This window comes from Trachemys scripta, chromosome 8 (assembly GCF_013100865.1).
Source record: "Trachemys scripta elegans isolate TJP31775 chromosome 8, CAS_Tse_1.0, whole genome shotgun sequence".
Lineage (NCBI taxonomy): Eukaryota > Metazoa > Chordata > Testudines > Emydidae > Trachemys > Trachemys scripta.
In genome coordinates, this window is record NC_048305.1 from 79675241 (window position 1) to 79696139 (window position 20899).

At 42.6% G+C, this 20899-nt stretch overlaps 1 protein-coding gene across 1 annotated transcript in view; it reads left to right on the forward strand.

The window, feature by feature from the left end:
* COL24A1 (collagen type XXIV alpha 1 chain) overlaps nucleotides 1-20899 on the forward strand; it is a gene marked incomplete at its 3' end in the record, with an annotated part of 230410 nt that overhangs the window by 165678 nt on the left and 43833 nt on the right. The window contains 5 exon segments of the mRNA XM_034780084.1: nucleotides 4840-4893; nucleotides 5293-5337; nucleotides 5458-5502; nucleotides 8273-8326; nucleotides 12345-12398. Coding sequence (XP_034635975.1) covers nucleotides 4840-4893; nucleotides 5293-5337; nucleotides 5458-5502; nucleotides 8273-8326; nucleotides 12345-12398 — 252 coding nt within the window.

Here is a 20899-nt window from a genome sequence, read left to right on the forward strand (position 1 = left end):
TGTCAGGCAAATATTCATTGGTTAATTATGATTAAATCATCATAAACATGCATGATAATATATTCCCTCCTCAAAATAAAGCTGAACCTATGCCAAAGAAAAAAAGCAGTAGTGATCACTTGACAGCTGTATTGCCCAACTCTGCAGTTCATAGACTCATACAATATGCAGCCTATATTACATAACTGCAGCCAAATTGTGTGTATTTCATTCTGCACTAGCTACTGTAGGGAATGATACTAATTTTATTTGATCGAGTTTAACTGTGCCAATAATGAGTCAAACAGTAATATTTATAGGAATGATGCTCTGCTTTTGATAGAATATGCAACTGCCCTTTCTTTGGATTCATATTCTTTGCCCTGTGGCAGACAAGTAATATCTAGTATCACTGGACATCATGTTCATTTCCTTTATTTTGTTTTCATTTTATAATTAAATTACATTGTTCCAAAACCTAGTCCTTGGCTTCTAGTTCTTGCCCCCGAGTTTTATTTTGATTAGCTGTCATTTGATTAGTCATGACTGAAGCAATTGTTAAGTTCTTCCTAATGAATAGACAACTGAAGTCAACTTCACTTAAAACAGTGGTGGCTCTATGTCCAGCAAAAATTCAATGTGTGCATGACGTACCCCAGATCATTCACCCTCCCTATTTAGTTTCTCTACATTCTGCAACTGCTCTGCTTAGTATTCTGATTTTCCCCCTTTCCAGTGTCTTCTCTTGCTTATTTGACTGCTTCCTTGTGTGATGCATTCTTGATCTCCCTTCAACTTCCAACCCTTCTTTAGCTTACTGACCTGTCTACTTGCCCTCTCTGGGATTCTCCATCACTAATGTGTCTCCTTCTTCTGCTCTCCCTTAGAAAAGTCTGAGTACCACCTGGTACTACTATCAGATAAAACAGACAAATGAGGATTTCCAGTAAGTCTACCCAGCCTGCCCTATATATTAATTGCAAGCAAGTTTTCATGCAGTATGAGTATTAGATGACATGATCAAGCAATTCAGAATAAGATAATATGGAACTAAGACTGCTTTACACATTGGGGAGAGAAATAAATAAATAAATTAATGGAGATATCCTATCTCCTAGAACTGGAAGGAACCTTGAAAGGTCACTGAGTCCAGCCCCATGCCTTCACTAGCAGGACCAAGTACTGATTTTGCTCCAGATTCCTAGGTGGCCCCCTCAAGGATTGAACTCACAACCCTGGGTTTAGCAGGCCAATGCTCAAACCACTGAGCTATCCCACCCCCCATTATGAATATTGTGTAAGTAGATACATGGGTTTTGTAATAACACTTAGGAATGTACATGACTTTTAGTTGAGAGTTCTCTGTAACAAGTACCATTTATTTGAATAGCTGTAAGAATGTGCTTGGTGCTATGCAAAACCAAAGGTGAAGAAGAGCTTACAATGTGAAAAATAGACACTCAGGACGATGCATTGGGAATCCCAGAGTTGGGATTAATTTAGCTTTTGTTTTTGTAGTTCCTTCATTAAAATGATAAATTATCTTCTTATGGGCATCCTAGGAGTTTTTGGTGGGATTATTTTTCTTCTCCTGTAGAAATGTATGGAACATTTTGTTGTGGGGTGTACAGGCTGTTAGGAATCAAAGAATGTTAGACTAGAACTCAGACAGTGATAGAGAAAGTAGAGGCAATAATCAGACATTCTGCTGAGTCTAATTAGATGAAGTTGTTTTTCTTTCTTCTAAATTACACTGAATAATAATGTAATAATCAGGATTAAAAGGTTGTATAATCTCACATGGAGTCCAATCATGTACTCTTATGTAGGCCAAGCTTCCTTTTAAAATCAGGGAATCTTTGGATCTGATCCAAAACTTATTGAAATCAGTGGGAGCCTCTCCATTGTCTTCAGTCTGCTTTGGATCAGGCCTTTTTTCGGCAAGGAAATGTGTACTTTTGTTCACCCTTTTACTCCCATTTTCCTTTGAAAGTTACTTCCACATTCTCTGTTCCTTTGCTCTTCATAACAGTTTAGAAAACATACATTATTCCCAGTGGATTTGTGTTTTTAGGTAGGAAAATTTTAAAGATTAGATTTTCCTAGTTGATGAAAAACCATATATTTCAGACAATGCTTCCTTTTGTTGTTCATTTCTGTGAGCCAGGGCTGGCGCAACCCATTAGGCAACCTAGGCAGTTGCCTAGGGTACTAACATTTGGGGGGCGGTGACCACGGCGGCCGGCGGTCGTCATCGGTATTTCGGGCGCGGAACCTTCCGCCGCCTCTGTCAGGGTCGGCATTTTGGGGGCGGGACCTTCTGCCGCCTACAGTGGCAAAAAAGCTGGTGGCGCTCCTGCTGTGAGCTGTGTGGCTTTGGAAAGAAGGTAGGAGAAGAAATGAGCATGTTCTTTCTGGCACAGAGGTGTTTCTGTTGTAGTTGTTCTACTTGCAGTGTGCAAAATGAGGGCCACTCCTGGGATGCCTGATTTCAGTGAAAGATGGGGGTCTTCAATGCCTGCAGCAACAAGCCTCAAAATAACTACTGGTCTGTCTAGGTTTTTATCACCCTGGTATCTAATCGCCTTCCATGATAAGTACATACTAAGGCTGGTTTTGCGCCCAGCCCTGCAATATTTAATGAGCTTCGTCAGTGACTTCAGCGGAAGCAAAGTTGGTCTCAGAATCAGAGTTCAAGTTACATACAACCTACTAAGTGATTTGTTTGGTGCATTACACATCATTCTATGCTCAGTTGTTTATTAGATATGGGCAGGATAGGTAGTTGGAATGATACAAGAACTGCTCCCGAAACCTGTGCCAAAAACTAGTGGGGTTTCGAAAACTTTAGCCAACTTACCTTTCTCACTGATTTTCATTTTCCTGCCAGAAACGGAAGTGCAGGAATATCCCTTTTCTCATAAGGTGTGCAGTTTAGGAGCCCCATCCTGCTTGATTCTGAACATATTCGGTTCCCAAGTCACTGATCACCTGTCACTCTCTCAAGTGTCAGAGAGATGGATGCACCGCACCTGTCAGGATGTAGCCCAGTGGTTCTCAAACTTTTGTACTGGTGACCCCTTTCACATAGCAAGTCTCTGAGTGTGACCCCCCTTATAAATTAAAAACACCGTTTTATATATTTAACACCATTATAAATGCTGGAAGCAAAGCAGGGTTTGGGGTGGAGGCTGATAGCTCATGACCCCCCCATGTAATAACCTCACAACCTCCTGATCTAGCCCTTGATTTATATTATTAAATCCAAGTCTGATCAAACAGAATTCTGTGATGCAAGAGGAACGTATGTGAGTCAGACATGTTTTAGAGAGAAAGTGAGCCAGGCAAAACCAGCTAAACATAGTGCTCTTCTGAGAACAGCCTGGTCCCAGGTACCCAAGGAGAGGGTCTTCCAACTGTTCTCCCCTAAGCAAATACAAGTGTGAAGACTGAGAACAACACTTAGACATTGCTTGCAGCTGCGGCATGTTGTTCACAGTTGGGAGTCTTACACAACATGCTTTCATCTGAGTTCTTGTAATTACCAACTAGAGAAATACTGTGTATAATATCACTCTCATGACTATGTAGAAATCCTGCATGACCGTCTAGATGGAACAATGTAGCATGCGATCTGAAGAACAGGTGGCCAACGATGTAAGAAACTCTAAACTATGTAGAAGTGTTACTCAGCCATGTTCTATACACTTGAAACTACAAACCATTTTCTTCTGTACACCTCAGTTCACTTTGCTGTATGATATTGCAGATCTTATTTTGCTTTTAAGAAAACTGTATCGACGTTGTTAAATAAAGCATCCTGAAATAATACTGTTCTGACCATATCTGAAGAGCATAATTCATCAAGTCCTTAAATGCTGATGAAGATCTGGTGGTCATGATTTACTTGTTCTATATCTGTATTAAGTTGTCTTAAATTTATTGTCAATATCCAAATGGTTCTAATGTTTAGAATCATAAAAAAATCCTCCGTTGTCAGTATGAATGAGATATCCCCAACCATTTTGGTCATTAGCTACTTTTGGTTGTTTTGATTTAGATGCCTACTTATGGACTCAGATGCCTAATTTTAAACAAACACTTTTGAATATTTTGACTTTAAACATTTGCTAATATATAATAATAATAGTACTTAGGTCTTATACAGCACTTTTCATCTATAGATCTCAAAGTGCTTTACAAAGGAGGTAAATATCATTATTCCCATTTTACAGATATGAATTGTAATGCAATATACAGTGTAATACTGTAAGTTATACTTTGTTCATATGTTGGTATTACAAAATCTCAATTTTCAAGAGACTTTAGTTAATCTAGCAATATGTAAGCCCCTGCTGAAAAATAGTTTACCGTTTCTATTTGGCTTTATATTGGTTTAACATCAGAAGAACTGTACTATCTAAATTTTAAAGGCCAGAAGTTCAGTCCCAGACCAATTTTTGCACATTCAGCTGATAACATGACCAAATGTGAGCATCCAAATAATCAGTTATACTTGCAAATGCAGGTTTTGTCTGCACATGCAAATTGGGAGCATAGAAATAGTTTGCCTTCAAGCAGGTTAAACATCTTGTTTAAATATTAAACAGTGAATTCATTCTTTTTAGACTCATATTACAGCAAGCTGGAAACTGATTTTATAATAGTTGATGCTTTATTTCATAGTTAACAAAATAAAAAGTGCTTTTCATCATGTGGAATTTCAGAGCTCCATGCTAAGAGAATGGGTAGTTTTCCATTCAGTTGTAAAGCTGATGTGGTATCTTTCTGTTAAATCTCTAGAGTAGTTACTGACAGTAGTTTATAATTAAAACCAAAAATCACTTGTTTAATTTTCAGGGGCCAAGGGGTCTAGATGGTCCTCCAGGAGAACAAGGGACACAAGGTATTAAGGTAATTATTTATTTGTTTTGTTCAATACTGCAGAGGATGCTTATACAGCACACAGCCTTGACTGATGGAAAAGAAAAGAGGGTGGGGGGGAGTAAAGGGCACTATGAAATAGTTTTGAGTTTGCTATTAATCCAGTGAGGGACTCACAATTTTCTGTTTCATTGAGGTTCTTATTTTTATGTATATAGTAGGCATGTGGATCTGAATTCTGGTCTCATTCACACTGAAGTTAATCCATAGTAGATGCATCAATTTAAGTGAAGTTACTCTACATTTATACTAATGTAAATGATGGCACAATTTGGCCCATGGTAATTTTTTTTTCCCACATGTGTAGTTTTCTGTGTGGCAAATCTAGTAAATTCGTACTGAACTCATTCATCATTGGTTATTTGTCAGGGAGAAAGAGGTGATCCAGGGAAAAAAGGTGTTCATGGACTTATTGTAAGTATCAGAGATGTTCTGGGCATTAGGCACTAATACCTACACTAGGAATTTTTGCCTGACATTGATTTGGAATTTATCTGACATCAGCATTCTCTTTTAATAATTTTATTTGACCAGGGCAAGGCTGGAAACCCTGGAGAAAGGGGTGATTCAGGAGTGCCAGTAAGTACTGAAAACTTATAGCCCTGCTACAAAAAACAAAACAAAACCTTGCTTCACACTCAAATGCAAGGGAAATTATTTTCTTTATACCAGTCATTGAGGTCTGAGAATAATGGTTTGCATTTACTTTGTATAGAACCTTTCATCTAGGACCTTAAGGCATATAAGTAACATCAATTTACAAAGCATCAGAATTCCTCTGTGGCATTATATCTGAGTTTTACAGATGGGTAAATTAAGGCACAGATGGTAGAGTGACATGCTCAAGGTCAAACAGTGGCAGATACGGGAATGAAACCCAGTAATCCTTTCTATTATTAGAAATGTAATCTTTCAGGTGAAACACTGTCTATAGGATGTAATTTAAAAGAACATTGCAGCAGAAGAAATCACAATTGTGTAATTGTGGGAGACAGCTAGAAGTTGCCATGCACATTGGAGTAGTTTTATTGCCATTTTTAGAGGAGACAGCCGCTATGGTATAGAAGAAATGTTACTATTATACCTTTTACCGTAGAGTTATGTGATCATTGCAGGGATAAAATGTATATCTCATAAACATAACTGGAACTCTATGTTAGGACATCTTTCCTTTGAACTGTATACCAATAAAAAACCTTTTCCATAAGAGAACAAAGCTCAACCTTCTGTGAAAATCACACATTTTCCTATAGTAATATGTTTAACAGACCAGTCACACTATAGTGACTTTTCAAGAGTGGGGAGCTAATAGAAAAGAAGTAAGGAAAACAAAGGCAAGAGAATAATACCAATCATATTACCAATGCAATGCTGTACTTAAGACTAATAATGTTGGTTGCCATTTTAATCAGGGCCACTTCATAGCTTTGCCTGTTTGTCTAGAGAATTTGGAAGTTTGCTGCCCCCTGTCAGTTGTTCCACAGAGTAATATGTGTACCACCTCACACCATTCACTTGGAAGGAGTATGAAACCACATTGGTTGCTGACAAGTAGAGAAGTCATGTAGAAAACACACTGAAGAAATGGCATCCCTCAATAAGAGAAGGAAAATAATGGCAAGGAAGATACCTTGCCCCACCTCTCTTCAGTCGCTGAGCAACTCTCTATTTAAATCCAGTGTTAGGTTCAAAAAATTTGGAATCTCCCATAGTTGTAAACCACATCCTTTTTCAGGTGAGATGTAAAACTGAGGTCCTGACCACTCGTGGTTGTGAAGGACCGCATGGCATTTTTTGCCAGAGTAGAAATTGCCCCTTCAGTTTCAGTCAGGTATGGTATTCGTCATTGTTTCCTGTTCTACACTGTTGCCTGGTATTGCTGCAGTCATTCAAACCAGAAGTCACTTTAGTGCCAGGTGACCTTTATCTATACAGTAGATGTAATTCAGTTTATTTGTGGAGTTCTTGAGGCTCCATTGGGATGAAAGGTGCTAAATAAATTCAAGATGTTATTCTCTTGATAGTCCCTTTTACTTCTCTTGGTGATAGTCTTTAATTCCACTGCAGTGCACACGTGCTAGAAATGGGGGTGCTGCCGTACTCCCTGGCTTGAAGTGGTTTCTATCATATAAAAGGTTCACAGTTTGGTTCAGTGACTCTCAGCACCCCTACTATACAAATTCTTCCAGCACCCCTGCTGCAGTGGAAACCCCCATTTCTGATGTATTAATCTGTGAACTACGGCCGATTCTGCAGGGTAGGTTGGCCCAAAGGTTCTATTTTATATAGCTGCACTTAAGTCTAAATTCTGGTTCAGACTCAATAAACACACTGAGTATTTGACTCTACTTGCCTTTATTTAGCTCACTCTAGTTCATATCTGCATAAATGACTCCGATTACAACCTCAAAGTGGATTTTGACTGACAAACTGAGTGTGGCCTTACAAAACTCCCGTGTACAATATACCTACTTCTGACATTACAACTGCTGGGCACCACCGCACTGGATGAAAAGATGGGTTAATCTGCCAAACAGGTCAAAGAAATAGCTAAGGAAGTCCCGTGAGTGACTAAGCAGACTATGTCTCATTCCCCAGGCAGGCAATAAAGCTGGCTAGACAATAGGGCAGGAATTTATCTTGCTCCTACTGCTGCAGCACAATGAATGCTGCCTCTTGCTTTCTACCATCTCTTCTGTTTTTTTCTTTCCTGTTCCCAAGGACCTTTAATGAATTTGAGGGGCATTTTCACTTGAGTGATCTGTGACAGACAAAAAATAATGTATAGTAGAGAGCTCTGTGTTTCATTTCTTCACAGACTCTGGTGTTTATACCAAAGGAACAAATAGAGCAAAACACCTTTAGGTTGAAGAAAGATTGTCTGTAGGAACAAGTAACGTTATTGCAGAGTGTTAAAGGTTGCCATTGTGCTTCTATATCTCTTCTTCATGGATGGAAATGGGGTTCTGTGAAACAGTTGAGCAGAACTTGCCTGTGTTGCTATGGTGTAAAGCCTGAGACTTGTCCAATTAATCCCACATATACTGTTTGAGGGACAAAGAGTCCCTTAACACTGTTGTTAGGTCACGTGTGAACCGCAGGAGTCTGTTAAGATTTTAAATGACAAATCAGCAAACCAGCCACCCCTAAGTAAATGAAGCACAAGCAGGCGTCAGCTCACTCATGAATCACAAGAGCTGACGTAATAACACAGATCACATCGGAGAAGGCTAAGCACATTTCTAGAGCGATGTTTTGAGGGAGTTGCTGGGTGTACAGAAGTGGGAAGGAAGTGGCTTTTTACAGAATTTGAAACAGATCTTTTTCCTATTCGTTTTGTTTCTCTTAGGGCTTGCCCGGACCTCCTGGAAACACGGGTGACAGAGGCCCTGTGGGAGAGCCAGTAAGTTGATCACCATACTTTCCTGATAAGGCTTTTTATATATTGTACTTAATTCCCTGATAACTCTACTTCCACTCTATCAAGGTTTGGAACTCTCACTACTTTTGGAAACTGCGCCAAGACTACTTTGGAACAGATTCTGCAGCCCTTTCTTTGGGTAGCTCAACATGAGTAACAGTGGCAGAATCTGCTCCGTTATATTATGTGGCTTCACACTGCTTAGAGACAGACATACTATATGACGTAGTATGTAAATAGAACTTTAAATATAGACATTGATGGTTTCCTTGTTATTTTCAGCCAAGTTTTATGCTAGCTATTCTGGAACCGCATATACTTGGCAGGTTACTGCTCTAACAAAAAAGAGTCTGTTTTAATAAACCTCAGGCATTCTTTTCCTGAATGGTTTGCTGTTCTTATTTTTATTATTACAAAGCCCCACACACTTTTATGTGGCTAATACTATAACAAAAGACCATATATAGAGGCAGTAACTATATACAATGGGCTGGAAGGTATAAACACGGCAAGAATGCTGTTATATCAACAACTCTAAAGCCAAGTCACAAGTTTATAAATATAATGTAGTAGTGTGTGTTTTCGTGGTGGGACTCGCTATAAGGCTGCCATTTTATTTAGCAAAACATAATAACTTGTCAAATGACTTTTTATATTTTATTTTTGTTGCCTATGAAAAAATTACTTCTTGTAGAAAATGGCATAGAAGTACATTCTTGATATAATCTTAAGATTTACAGTATACTGTATTCTTTTAAGTGCTGAACTGATGCCTATAAATCCATAGAATGACATGGATTCCTTCAGGTGGTCATTACATAATTATTTGGGCGAAAACAGTGGAAAAGTCTGACAGCCTAAGATAAATTATTTAAGTAAATTTCCTTTGATACATTTTAATCTGCATATTCTAACTCACTTCCTGCTAGAAGTAGATAGCTAGCTTATAAAAACAAATATATTTCACTTTATAGAAAATCTCCACTAAGCATTGTATATTCTAATGTTTATTATTATTAGTTTGGATCCCCTTCATTGTGTCTCTTTCATCTAATCTAATCTAGTCTAACTCGCCTACCAGCCTAGGCAATTTATACTTTGCTCCAATCTGTGGTATCTGAGAGTCTTACAAATTCTAAATCATAGTATGTGTGTTCATCCTCCCACTACACTGTCAGCAGGAGCCTGATTTTCATGTTTATATATGGGCCAGCAAGCACACTGATGTAATCTAAAGACACCTACTCTGCTTTAGTCAATCTGCATTTCTACTCTGCTGATCATTGTAGCATCTATGAGTGAAATGCAGCAAGTAAGAAAAGTCTCCATTGTGTCCAGGAACTAACTATTTGCATGTTATGTCCGACATTTAAGTGGATTTGGTTGGGAAATTGTGTGGTATAGTTTCAAAAAGGGCTAAGTAAATGACACAGGATATTGCAAAATAAAATGTTTTTTCTGAGGATTTATCCAAGCAGTCTGCCATCTTCCTCAGTCAGTTAGTTGGTGCATGTAAGGTAGCTTCAGAGGCCTTGTCACTGGCTTCTCTGCAAAAAGCAAGGAAATATTTTTAGAGAAAAATCCTTAAACTGTTAAGTTTATTTAGCAATTTAATTTAGTTTAATGTAAAGTAAATGTATATATATCTCCTCAATATATGTTCCATTCTATACGCATCCGAAGAAGTGGGCTGTAGTCCACGAAAGCTTATGCTCAATAAATTTGTTAGTCTCTAAGGTGCCACAAGTACTCCTGTTCTTTTTGCGGATACAGACTAACACGGCTGCTACTCTGAAACCTGTCATTTCACCTATGTGTCAGACATCTGTTAGTACAGTAATTGGTGACAAACTGTCTTTTGATTAGAATTGAAAGCGGTCTCAGCATTATTCAAAATGTTCCTGGATTTGTTTGGCTTCTGGTGTTCCACAGGAGTCATGGGGGAGAGGTATATTGCCAAGCCAGAAGTCTGAGCTCTGTGGGAATAGTGTGGAGATATTTGGCTCCTAAATCAGACTCAAGCTTTATGACAGTAAAGCTGAGGAAGACTACAGAGGTGCTGCAAGCCAAAACCAAAGCAATCCTGGTTCAGCCTGGATAGATCCCTAATGGTGTATTCATTGCAGTTCTTAGTTGTTGATTGTACTTAAATGACATTGCTGAGCAATGCAGGGATACCCCGTTGAAATCTTTCCAGCAATATCTAATTAGCTCCAGTGCCGGAAAAGAGGAAGAGGCTGCTTTAATTAATATTAGCAAGTCAACAGGAACAAGAAGACCACATGCACAATCCATGTCCTGAGAAGGTGTACAGGGAAATTAGCTGCTTAGAAGGCTTATATTGCACATATAGATGTAGCACCAAAAATCTTGTTTACTTTAGCATTGAAGGGGTTTCTTTAAAACACAGATGGGTCCAGACCACAGTGTTCAGGTCTGGATCTGATTCTGAATATCCCCAGAGATCGGGGATGGCTACATCCAGGGTTTTGGTTTGTCCTGTTATAGAACGTGGGCCAAGGGGTGGAGTTCTTAGATGTCTAGAAGCTAACTGACAGGTTTCAGAGTAGCAGCCGTGTTAGTCTGTATCCGCAAAAAGAACAGGAGTACTTGTGGCACCTTAGAGACTAACAAATTTATTAGAGCATAAGCTTTCGTGGGCTACAGCCCACTTCTTCGGATGCATATAGAGTGGAACATATATTGAGGAGATATATATACACACATACAGAGAGCATGAACAGGTGGGAGTTGTCTTACCGACTCTGAGAGGCCAATTAAGTAAGAATTCTTTTAAGAATTAATGGACACAAATCTGACATCAGGCATCATAATACTCAAAAACCAGTGGGAGAACACTTTAACCTGTCTGGCCATTCAATGACAGACCTGCGGGTGGCCATCTTACAACAGAAAAACTTAGAAAACAGACTCCAAGGAGAGACTGCTGAGCTGGAATTGATATGCAAACTAGATACAATCAACTCAGGATTGCATAAGGACTGGGAATGGCTGAACCATTACAAACATTGAATCTATCTCCCCTTGTAAGTATTCTCACACTTCTTATCAAACTGTCTGTACTGGGCTATCTTGATTATCACTTCAAAAGTTTTTTTTCTCTTACTTAATTGGCCTCTCAGAGTTGGTAAGACAACTCCCACCTGTTCATGCTCTCTATATGTGTGTATATATATCTCCTCAATATATGTTCCACTCTATATGCATCCGAAGAAGTGGGCTGTAGCCCACGAAAGCTTATGCTCTAATAAATGTGTTAGTCTCTAAGGTGCCACAAGTACTCCTGTTCTTTTTGTAGAAGCTAACTCTAATTGAAAGTTAGGCACACAAATCTCACTGTTACAGAATATGGATAACCGGACTTGTACACATAGATCACGCACACTGCTTTAGAAATGCATCCCTTAGATGTTACAGTGTCTTTACTTACAGTATATTGGCTTACAAGAACACTGCTTCATAGCATAGTTACTTACTGAAACTGCCAAAAAGGCTCCAGTCGGCAGTCCCTTACACCTCAATGACTGTCCTGTGTAAACATTGTTAAATCCATAAAATGAAACATACAGTAGTTGTTTTCAGTTAATTCCATAGCAGACTGTAGGCATTTCTGCAAAACAAACCAGACGAAGTATTAAATAAGTCTTAATTAAACAAAGTCTCCATTAATCAAGAGAAGAATATAGTTTAGATTAGAATTTACTTCTGGTTCAAGAGAAGAGAGACCAGTGCTGTCCTTCTATGTCAAGAGAGGCAATGAAGTCTTCACTGCTGGTAACAATGTGCCCTTACAGGGACAAACATCAGTCACAGAATTTGGAAGGAAACACAATGATGAAGCAAAATAAGATATACTTGATTATGCCAGCTGGCAGTTAAACATGATACATTCATATCGTGTATTATATTATACAGTTAATATTATGTATTGCCTAAATATAACTGAATTATAAATACAGAAGATTTTGTTTAATGCTAGGGTCCAAGAGGACAAAAAGGTGATGCTGGCCCTGCAGGAGAAATGGGTTTTGAGGTGAGTTTTTTATGCTTTGTCTTTATTTATTTATAATAAATTCCAACAGAAACTTAAGCCACTGAATGTACCTTAAAAACGTATTCAAAAACTGTATTTGTGTTACCTACAGTGAACTTGAATATCATGTGTAATTAAGAGATTCTACATTGCTTATGGCTGTTGCAAACAATAATTTGAAAGAAAAAAAAGATGTAATGATGCCAGTGGCTTCTGCAAACCTGATCTCAGGGTATCTTCATCTGGAAGGACAATGGTACATTTATTGAGTGCAGCACTTTTCCAGAAGCAACACCATTCCCTTTGCAGTTAGTCAGTTTACACCTATCCAGGGCTGGAGGTTTGCAACTAGAATCTTAAGGGCTGGAAGGGACTCTAAGAGGTCATTTAGTCCATCCCCCCATGCTGAGGTACACCTAGATCATCACTGACAGATGTTCGTCTAACCCAGTGGTTCCCAAACTGGGGTTCGTGAACCCCTGGGGGTTCGCAAAATGTTACAGGGGGTTCTCGGAAAAAAATTCCCTAATGGCGGACAGAGCTGTCCTTAGGGACCCTAAGCAGCACAGGGCCAGCAGCCCGGAGCCACTGGACTTCCACGAGCTAAGCAGATCAAAGCAAGCATATCTATCACACTGAGGAGATTTAAACTTCAAGACTCCTTATAAGAAATGGAAAGCGAGGTGGATATTTTTTGCTGTTTTTAAAATTAAATAGCCAGCTAGTATTGTTTTTATTTTTTTAATTATTATGAAGAACAAGTTTAAGCTTTGTTGTAACGTGCATTGTTTGCCTGGACTGCTCAAGACCTGAATGCTTGTGTAGGAGGAACTCTTTGGCCTGGTCTACACTACGGGTTTAGGTCGACTTTAGCAGCGTTAAACCGAATTAAGCCTGGACACGTCCACACAACGAGGCCCTTTCTTTCGACTTAAAGGGCCCCTTAAACCGGTTTCTTTACACCACCTCCGACGAGGGGATTAGCGATAAAACCGGCCTTTGCGGGTCGGAATTGGGGTAGTGTGGACGGAATTCGATGTTATTGGCCTCCGGGAGCTATCCCACAGTGCTTCATTGTGACCGCTCTGGACAGCGCTCTCAACTCAGATGCACTGACCAGGTAGACAGGAAAAGACCCGCGAAGGTTTGAATTTCATTTCCTGTTTGCCCAGCGTGGAGAGCACAGGTGACCACGCAGAGCTCATCAGCACAGGTAACCGTCATGGAGTCCTCCCAGGATCGCAAAAGAGCTCCAGCATGGACCGAACGGGAGGTACGAGATCTGCTCGCCATATGGGGAGATGAAGCAGTGATAGCTGAACTCCGTAGCAGTAAAAGAAATGGAAAAGTATTAGAAAAGATCTCCAAGGCCATGAAGGACCGAGGCCATAACAGGGACACACAGCAGTGCCGCGTGAAAATTAAGGAGCTACGGCAAGCCTACCACAAAGCCAGAGAAGCAAACGGAAGGTCCGGGGCAGAGCCGCAAACTTGCCGCTACTACGCGGAGCTGCATGCGATCCTAGGGGGTGCAGCCACCACTACCCCAACCGTGTGCTATGACTCTCTCACTGGAGAAACACACAGGGAAGACGGTTCGGGGAACGAGGAAGATGACGATGGAGGTACTGTAGGTAGCTCACAGCAGCAAGGAAGCGGAGAAACCGGTTTCCCCAACAGCCAGGATATGTTTGTGACACTGGACCTGGAACCAGTAACCCCCGAACTCACCCAAGACCCTCAGGGCACACAGGAGACCTCTGGTGAGTGTAACTTTGTAAATATTTGTAAACATTACAAAAAAAAAGCAAGCAAGTCTGTTAACGTGTATGGGGATGGAGCGGAAATCCTCCAGGGACATCTCCAGAAAGCTCTCCTGGTTGAAATGGGGTGATTTTATTAAGGGGGACATTCAGAGGCGCCCGTTCCTGCTATTCGGACCAGAAATGTTCCCCGCTGTTAACCACGCGGTGGGGGGGAGGGGTGAAGTGATCATCCCAGAGAATCGTGTGTGTGTGTGTGGGGGGGGTGGTTTACTTGTGTTTGTGCCGCATGTTAACCGGGAAACCGCAGCCCCCTCCTTTTACATTGAAACCCCATTTTAAATGGACAACCCAATTCATCCTTGAGATGGGAAATGCGCTGCTGTTTGCAACCTTTCCCGCATGTTAAGAAGGTTAAATAAGCCAAAACACTGTGGCCTACGATGGCTGCCTGCAAGCCGAAATATGCGACCTTGTAATGAAAGAGTGTACCCATTGTTCCCTAAAATGTGTCTTTTTTAACCACCTCTCCCTTCTCCTCCACCAGCTGCAAATGTTTCTCCTTCGCAGAGGCTCGTGAACATTAGAAAGAGAAAACGTAAGACGAGGGACGAGATGTTCACGGAGCTGCAGATGTCCTCCCACGCTGATAGAGCACAGCAGAATGCGTGGAGGCAGTCAATGTCGGAGATGAGAAAAGCCCAACATGAACGAGAGGAGAGGTGGCGGGCTGAAGACGATAGGTGGCGTCAGCTTGCAGACAGACGGCAAGAGGCAATGCTCCGTCTGCTGGAGCATCAAAGTGATATGCTCGAGCGTATGGTTGAGTTGCAGGAAAGGCAGCAGGAGCAGAGACCGCCGCTACAGCCCCTGTGTAACCAACAGCCCTCCTCCCCAAGTTCCATAGCCTCCTCACCCAGACGCCCAAGAACACGGTGGGGGGGCCTCCGTCCACCCAGTCACTCCACCCCAGATGATCGCCCAAGCATCAGAAGGCTGGGCTTCAATAAGAGTTAAAGTTTTAAAATGCAGTGTGTCCTTTTCCATCCCTCCTCCCCCACCCATCCCTGCTACCTTGGCAATTATCCCCCTACCTCTGTAAGGAACTAATAAAGAATGCATGAATGTGAAAAAACAATGACTTTATTGCCTCTGCAAGCGGGAGGGGAGGGGAGGGTGGGGTGGGGTGGTTGGTTTACAGGGAAGTAGAGTGAACCGGGTCGGGGGGCGGGTTGGAGGGTTCATCAAGGAGAAACAAACAGAAGTTTCACACAGTAGCCTGGCCAGTCACAAAACTCGTTTTCAAAGCTTCTCTGATGCGCACCGCGCCCTGCTGTGCTCCTCTAACCGCCCTGGTGTCTGGCTGCGCGTAATCAGCGGCCAGGCGAGTTGCCTCAACCTCCCACCCCGCCATAAATGTCTCCCCCTTACTCTCACAGATATTGTGGAGCGCACAGCAAGCAGCAATAACAATGGGGATATTCTTTTCGCTGAGGTCTGAGCGAGTCAGTAAGCTGCGCCAGCGCGCTTTTAAACGTCCAAATGCACATTCCACCACCATTCGGCACTTGCTCAGCCTGTAGTTGAACAGGTCCTGACTCCTGTCCAGGCTGCCTGTGTATGGCTTCCTGAGCCATGGCATTAAGGGGTAGGCTGGGTCCCCAAGGATCACGATAGGCATTTCAACATCCCCAATGGTCACTTTCTGGTCCGGGAAGAAAGTCCCTTCCTCCAGCTTTCGAAACAGAGCAGAGTTCCTGAAGACGCGAGCATCATGTACCTTTCCCGGCCATCCCACGTTGATGTTGGTGAAACGTCCCTTGTGATCCACCAGGGCTTGCAGCAGCATTGAAAAGTACCCCTTGCGGTTTATGTAGTCGGTGGCTTGGTGCTCCGGTGACAAGATAGGGATATGGGTTCCGTCTATGGCCCCGCCACAGTTTGGGAATCCCATTTCAGCAAAACCATCCACTATTGGCTGCACGTTGCCCAGAGTCACTACCCTTGCTATCACCAGGTCTTTCATTGCCCTGGCAAATTGGATCACAGCAGCCCCCACAGTAGATTTGCCCACTCCAAATTGATTCCCGACTGACCGGTAGCTGTCTGGCGTTGCAAGCTTCCACAGGGCTATTGCCACTCGCTTCTCAACTGTGAGGGCTGCTCTCATCTTGGTATCCTGGCGTTTCAGGGCAGGGGAAAGCAAGTCACAAAGTTCCATGAAAGTGCCCTTACGCATGCGAAAGTTTCGCAGCCACTGGGAATCGTCCCATACCTGCAGCACGATGCGGTCCCACCAGTCTGTGCTTGTTTCCCGGGCCCAGAATCGGCGTTCCACGGTATCAACCTGCCCCAGTAACACCATGATTTCCACATTGCTGGGGCCTGTGCCTTGTGAGAGGTCTATGGCCATGTCAATTTCCTCATCACTCTCGTCGCCGCGCTGCAATCGCCTCCTCGCCTGGTCCGGGTTTCGCCTTGGCATGTTCTGGCTCTGCATGTACTCCAGGACAATGCGCGTGGTGTTCATAGTGCTCATAATTGCCGCGGTGATCTGAGCGGGCTCCATGATCCCAGTGCTAGCTATGGCGCCTGGTCAGAAAAAAGGCGCGAAAGTAGTATCTGATGGACCAGGAGAAGGAGGGCGGGAGGGAGGGAGGGCCGAGTGACGACATGGCGTACAGGTACAGGAACAGGGAGAAACACAAACAACTGTCACACAGAATGGTCCCCCCAAAGATTAAACTGGAAACCCTGGGCTTAGCAGGCCGTTGATTTCACGGAGGAAGGGGAAGCAAATGAACACAGAACAAATCTATTTTTTACATCTTAAGGTGGCAGCCGACGCTGCAGCATGAGTGACAGCCATACCAGTATGACGATGACGGGTACCAATCATAATATGCCATCATCTGCCAAAAGGCAAGGGGCTGCTGCTGTGTAGCAATGCAGCCCCAGGTCTGCCAGCCCCACGTCCGCCAGCACCCAGCATCGCCCTCGGCCTCTTCTGGGTGCTTAGCAGACAATATTGGGCAATTGGCAGAAAATAGTATATTATGACTGGTAACCGTCATCATCGAAACAGTAGCATGTCTGCCCAGGTGGCCATGATTGACAGCCATACCAGTACGACGACGACGGGTACCAGTCATAATATACCATCGCCTGCAAGGGGCTGGTGCAATGCAGCACTACGGCTGCCAGCCCCACGGCTATCACTCATGCTACACCGTCTACCGCCAAAAGACAGTTAGCAGCTGCTGCTGTGTAGCAATGCAGTCCCACGTCTGCCGGCACCAAGAGGACATATGGTGACGGTGAGCTCAGCTGAGCTGAGCGGGCTCCATGTTTGCCGTGGTATGTTGTCTGCACAGGTAACCCAGGTAAAAAGGCGCGAATCTATTGTCTGCCGTTGCTGTGACGGGGGAGGGAGGGGCCTGACGACATGTACCCAGAACCGCCCGCGACACTGTTTTGCATCATCCGGGCATTGGGATCTCAACCCAGAATTCAAAGAAAAGGCGCGAACCGCTTCTCGGCTCGAGCTGTGGCGCAAACGTAGTATCTGACGGCCTAGGGGAAGGAGGGAGGGGGGCCGAGTGACGACATGGCGTACAGGCACAGGGAATTAAAATAAAGAACGGTGGCTGTGCATCAGGGAGAGACACAAACAACTGTCACAGACTGGTCCCCCCCAAAGATTAAACTGAAAACCCTGGGTTTAGCAGGCCGTTGATTTGACGGAGGGAGGGGGAAGCAAATGAATACAGAGAAAATCTATTTTTTACATCTTAAGACGACGGTGCAGCGTGACTGATAGCCCTCGGCATCTTTCTGGGTGCTTGGCAGCAAATACTGGGCGGTGTATGACGATGGTCTTCAGGCCTATTGCACGAGCTGCTGCTCAGGGAAGACTCTGCTAACGTGCGATGACCCGACTTGTAATAGGCCGGCTAACAGTCATAATACACCATTTACTGCCAAAAGGCAAGCCCCACGGCTGCCAGCACCCAGATCGCCGATGAAGGCTACCAGTCTACTGCACCGTCTACCGCCAAAAGGCAGTTAGCAGCTGCTGCTGTGTAGCAATGCAGTCCCACGTCTGCCGGCACCCAGAGGACATATGGTGACGGTGAGCTCAGCTGTGCTGAGCGGGCTCCATGTTGTCTGCACAGGTAACCCAGGTAACCCAGATAAAAAGGCGCGAATCTATTGTCTGCCGTTGCTGTGACGGGGGAGGGAGGGGCCTGACGACATGTACCCAGAACCGCCCGCAACACTGTTTTGCATCATCCGGGCATTGGGATCTCAACCCAGAATTCCAAGGGGCGGCAGAGACTGCGGGAACTGTGGGATAGCTGTGGGATAGCTACCCATAGTGCAATGCTCCGGAAGTCGACGCTAGCCTCGTACTGTGGACGCGGTCTGCCGACTAGAGCACCTAGAGCATTTTATTGTGTGGACATACACAATCGGCTGTATACAACCGATTTCAATAAAACCGGCTTCTATAAATTCGAACTAATTTCGTAGTGTAGACATACCCTTTGAGTTGGCTTCTTAAATACCTTCATGCTGTTTCACATTGATACTCCTTGATGAAACATAGGAGCCTTGTCTTATAACAGACTTATTCAAAGTGATACAAGCTACGAAAGTGAGCTCTTGGAAGAGTGTTGCCATTTTCATAATGTAATAAAAATACTGTAATGATAAATAATAATAATAAATAGTGTGTAATATGCATGTCATAAAAACAAATTTTATATTTTCCAGATCACTGCTTTTATCATTTATACTCAGATAAAGAAGAAAATCCATGGAAATATACATTTTTAGGAGGTTTCAAAGTAGCAGCCGCGTTAGTCTGTATCCGCAAAAAGAACAGGAGTACTTGTGGCACCTTAGAGACTAACAAATTTATTAGAGCATAAGCTTTCGTGGACTACAGCCCATTTCTTTGGATGCATACAGAGTGGAATAAATATTGAGGAGATATATATACACACATACAGAGAGCATATGCTCTAATAAATTTGTTAGTCTCTAAGGTGCCACAAGTACTCCTGTTATTTTTAGGAGGGGGTTCCTGAGACTTGACATTTTAGTGAAAGGGGTTCACAGGTTGTTGAAGTTCGGGAACCACTGGTCTAACCTGTTCTTTAAAACCTCCAATAACAGGGATGCCACATCCTCCTTTGGTAACCTGTTCCAAGTGCTTAAGTATCCTTATACACCTCTACCCCGATATAACACAACCCAATATAACACAAATTCGGATATAACGCGGTAAAGCAGTGCTCCGGGGGGGACAGGCCTGCGCACTCCGGTGGATCAAAGCAAGTTCGATATAACGCGGTTTCACCTATAACACGCTAAGATTTTTTGGCTCCCGAGGACAGCGTTATATCAAGGTAGAGGTGTAGTTAGAAAGCTTTTCAGAATATCTAAATTAAATCTCTCTCACTGCAGATTAAGCCCATTACTTCTTCTCCAACCTTCAGTGGACATGGAGAACAGTTGATCAGCATCCTCATTATAACAGCCCTTAATATATTTGAAGACCGTTATCAAGGCCCCCTTAGTCATCTTTTCTCAATTCTAAATATGCCGAGTTTTTTTCACTTTCCCTCACAGATCAGGTTTTCTAAACCTTTTTTGTTGCTCTCCTCTAGCCTCTCTCACATTGTCCATGTCATAAAATATGGCGCCCAAAACTGATCATAGAACTCCAGCTGAGGCCTCACCAGTGCTGAGTACAGTGGAACTGTTACTTTCTGTGTCTTACATATCATACTCCTGTTAATACACGCCAGAAAAATAACGACATTTTTGCAACTGTCACATTATTGACTCATAATCAATTTGTGATTCAGTACTGTTGCCTAGCCAGTTATTCCCACTTTATATTTGTGCATTTGATTTTTCTTTTCTAAGTGTAGTATTTTGCACTTGTCTTTATTGAATTTCCTCTTTTAGATTTCAGACCAACTTTCCAATTTATCAAGGTCATTTTGAATTCTAATTCTGCCCTCCAAAGTGCTTGTAATCCCTCTCAGCTGGCTGTCCCCACAAGTTTTATCAGTATACTCTCCACTCCATTCTCTAAGTCATTAGTGAAAATTAGTGAATAGTAGTGCACCCAGGACAGACCACTGCGAGACCCCACAAAATACAGCGTCCCAGTTTCACAGCAAACCACGGATAACTACTCTTCAAGTCATTATGTCCCTTGCCAGTGATGGATGAAAAAGCAGCTGCATGCAGTTTTCTACTTTGCTTGTGGTCCTGTTTGGGGGGGGTGATTTTGGTTTTATTAATATCTCTTTGAAAGGAACATGAGAGGAGCTGTTAATCACATTTGCAATGGAGTAGCTGAGGTGTGAGCTCATTCACAAATAATTACATTTGGCTCATTCAAAAGAAATGCTCTTTGCCAAACACCCATGACCATGCCCTTCTGATCTATTTTGTATTATTATTATTTTTATTACTATTAAAATTTAAACTCTGAAAGAAACAAGCAGGTGCCAATAACTCTGTAGGTTGTGGACCTACACATAGATCCTCCTAAGCATGCATTTGGCTAGTGGTTTAAAAGCTGCTGGAATTGTAAGTCGGGGTCTGGGAACAAGGTTGCAAAATGCAGAGTTGTGCTTATACTACATGTGTTTCATTATGAAAGATACAAGATTAATGATTCTGTTGAGTCTGTGGTGTATTCCTGAACCTCTGCCA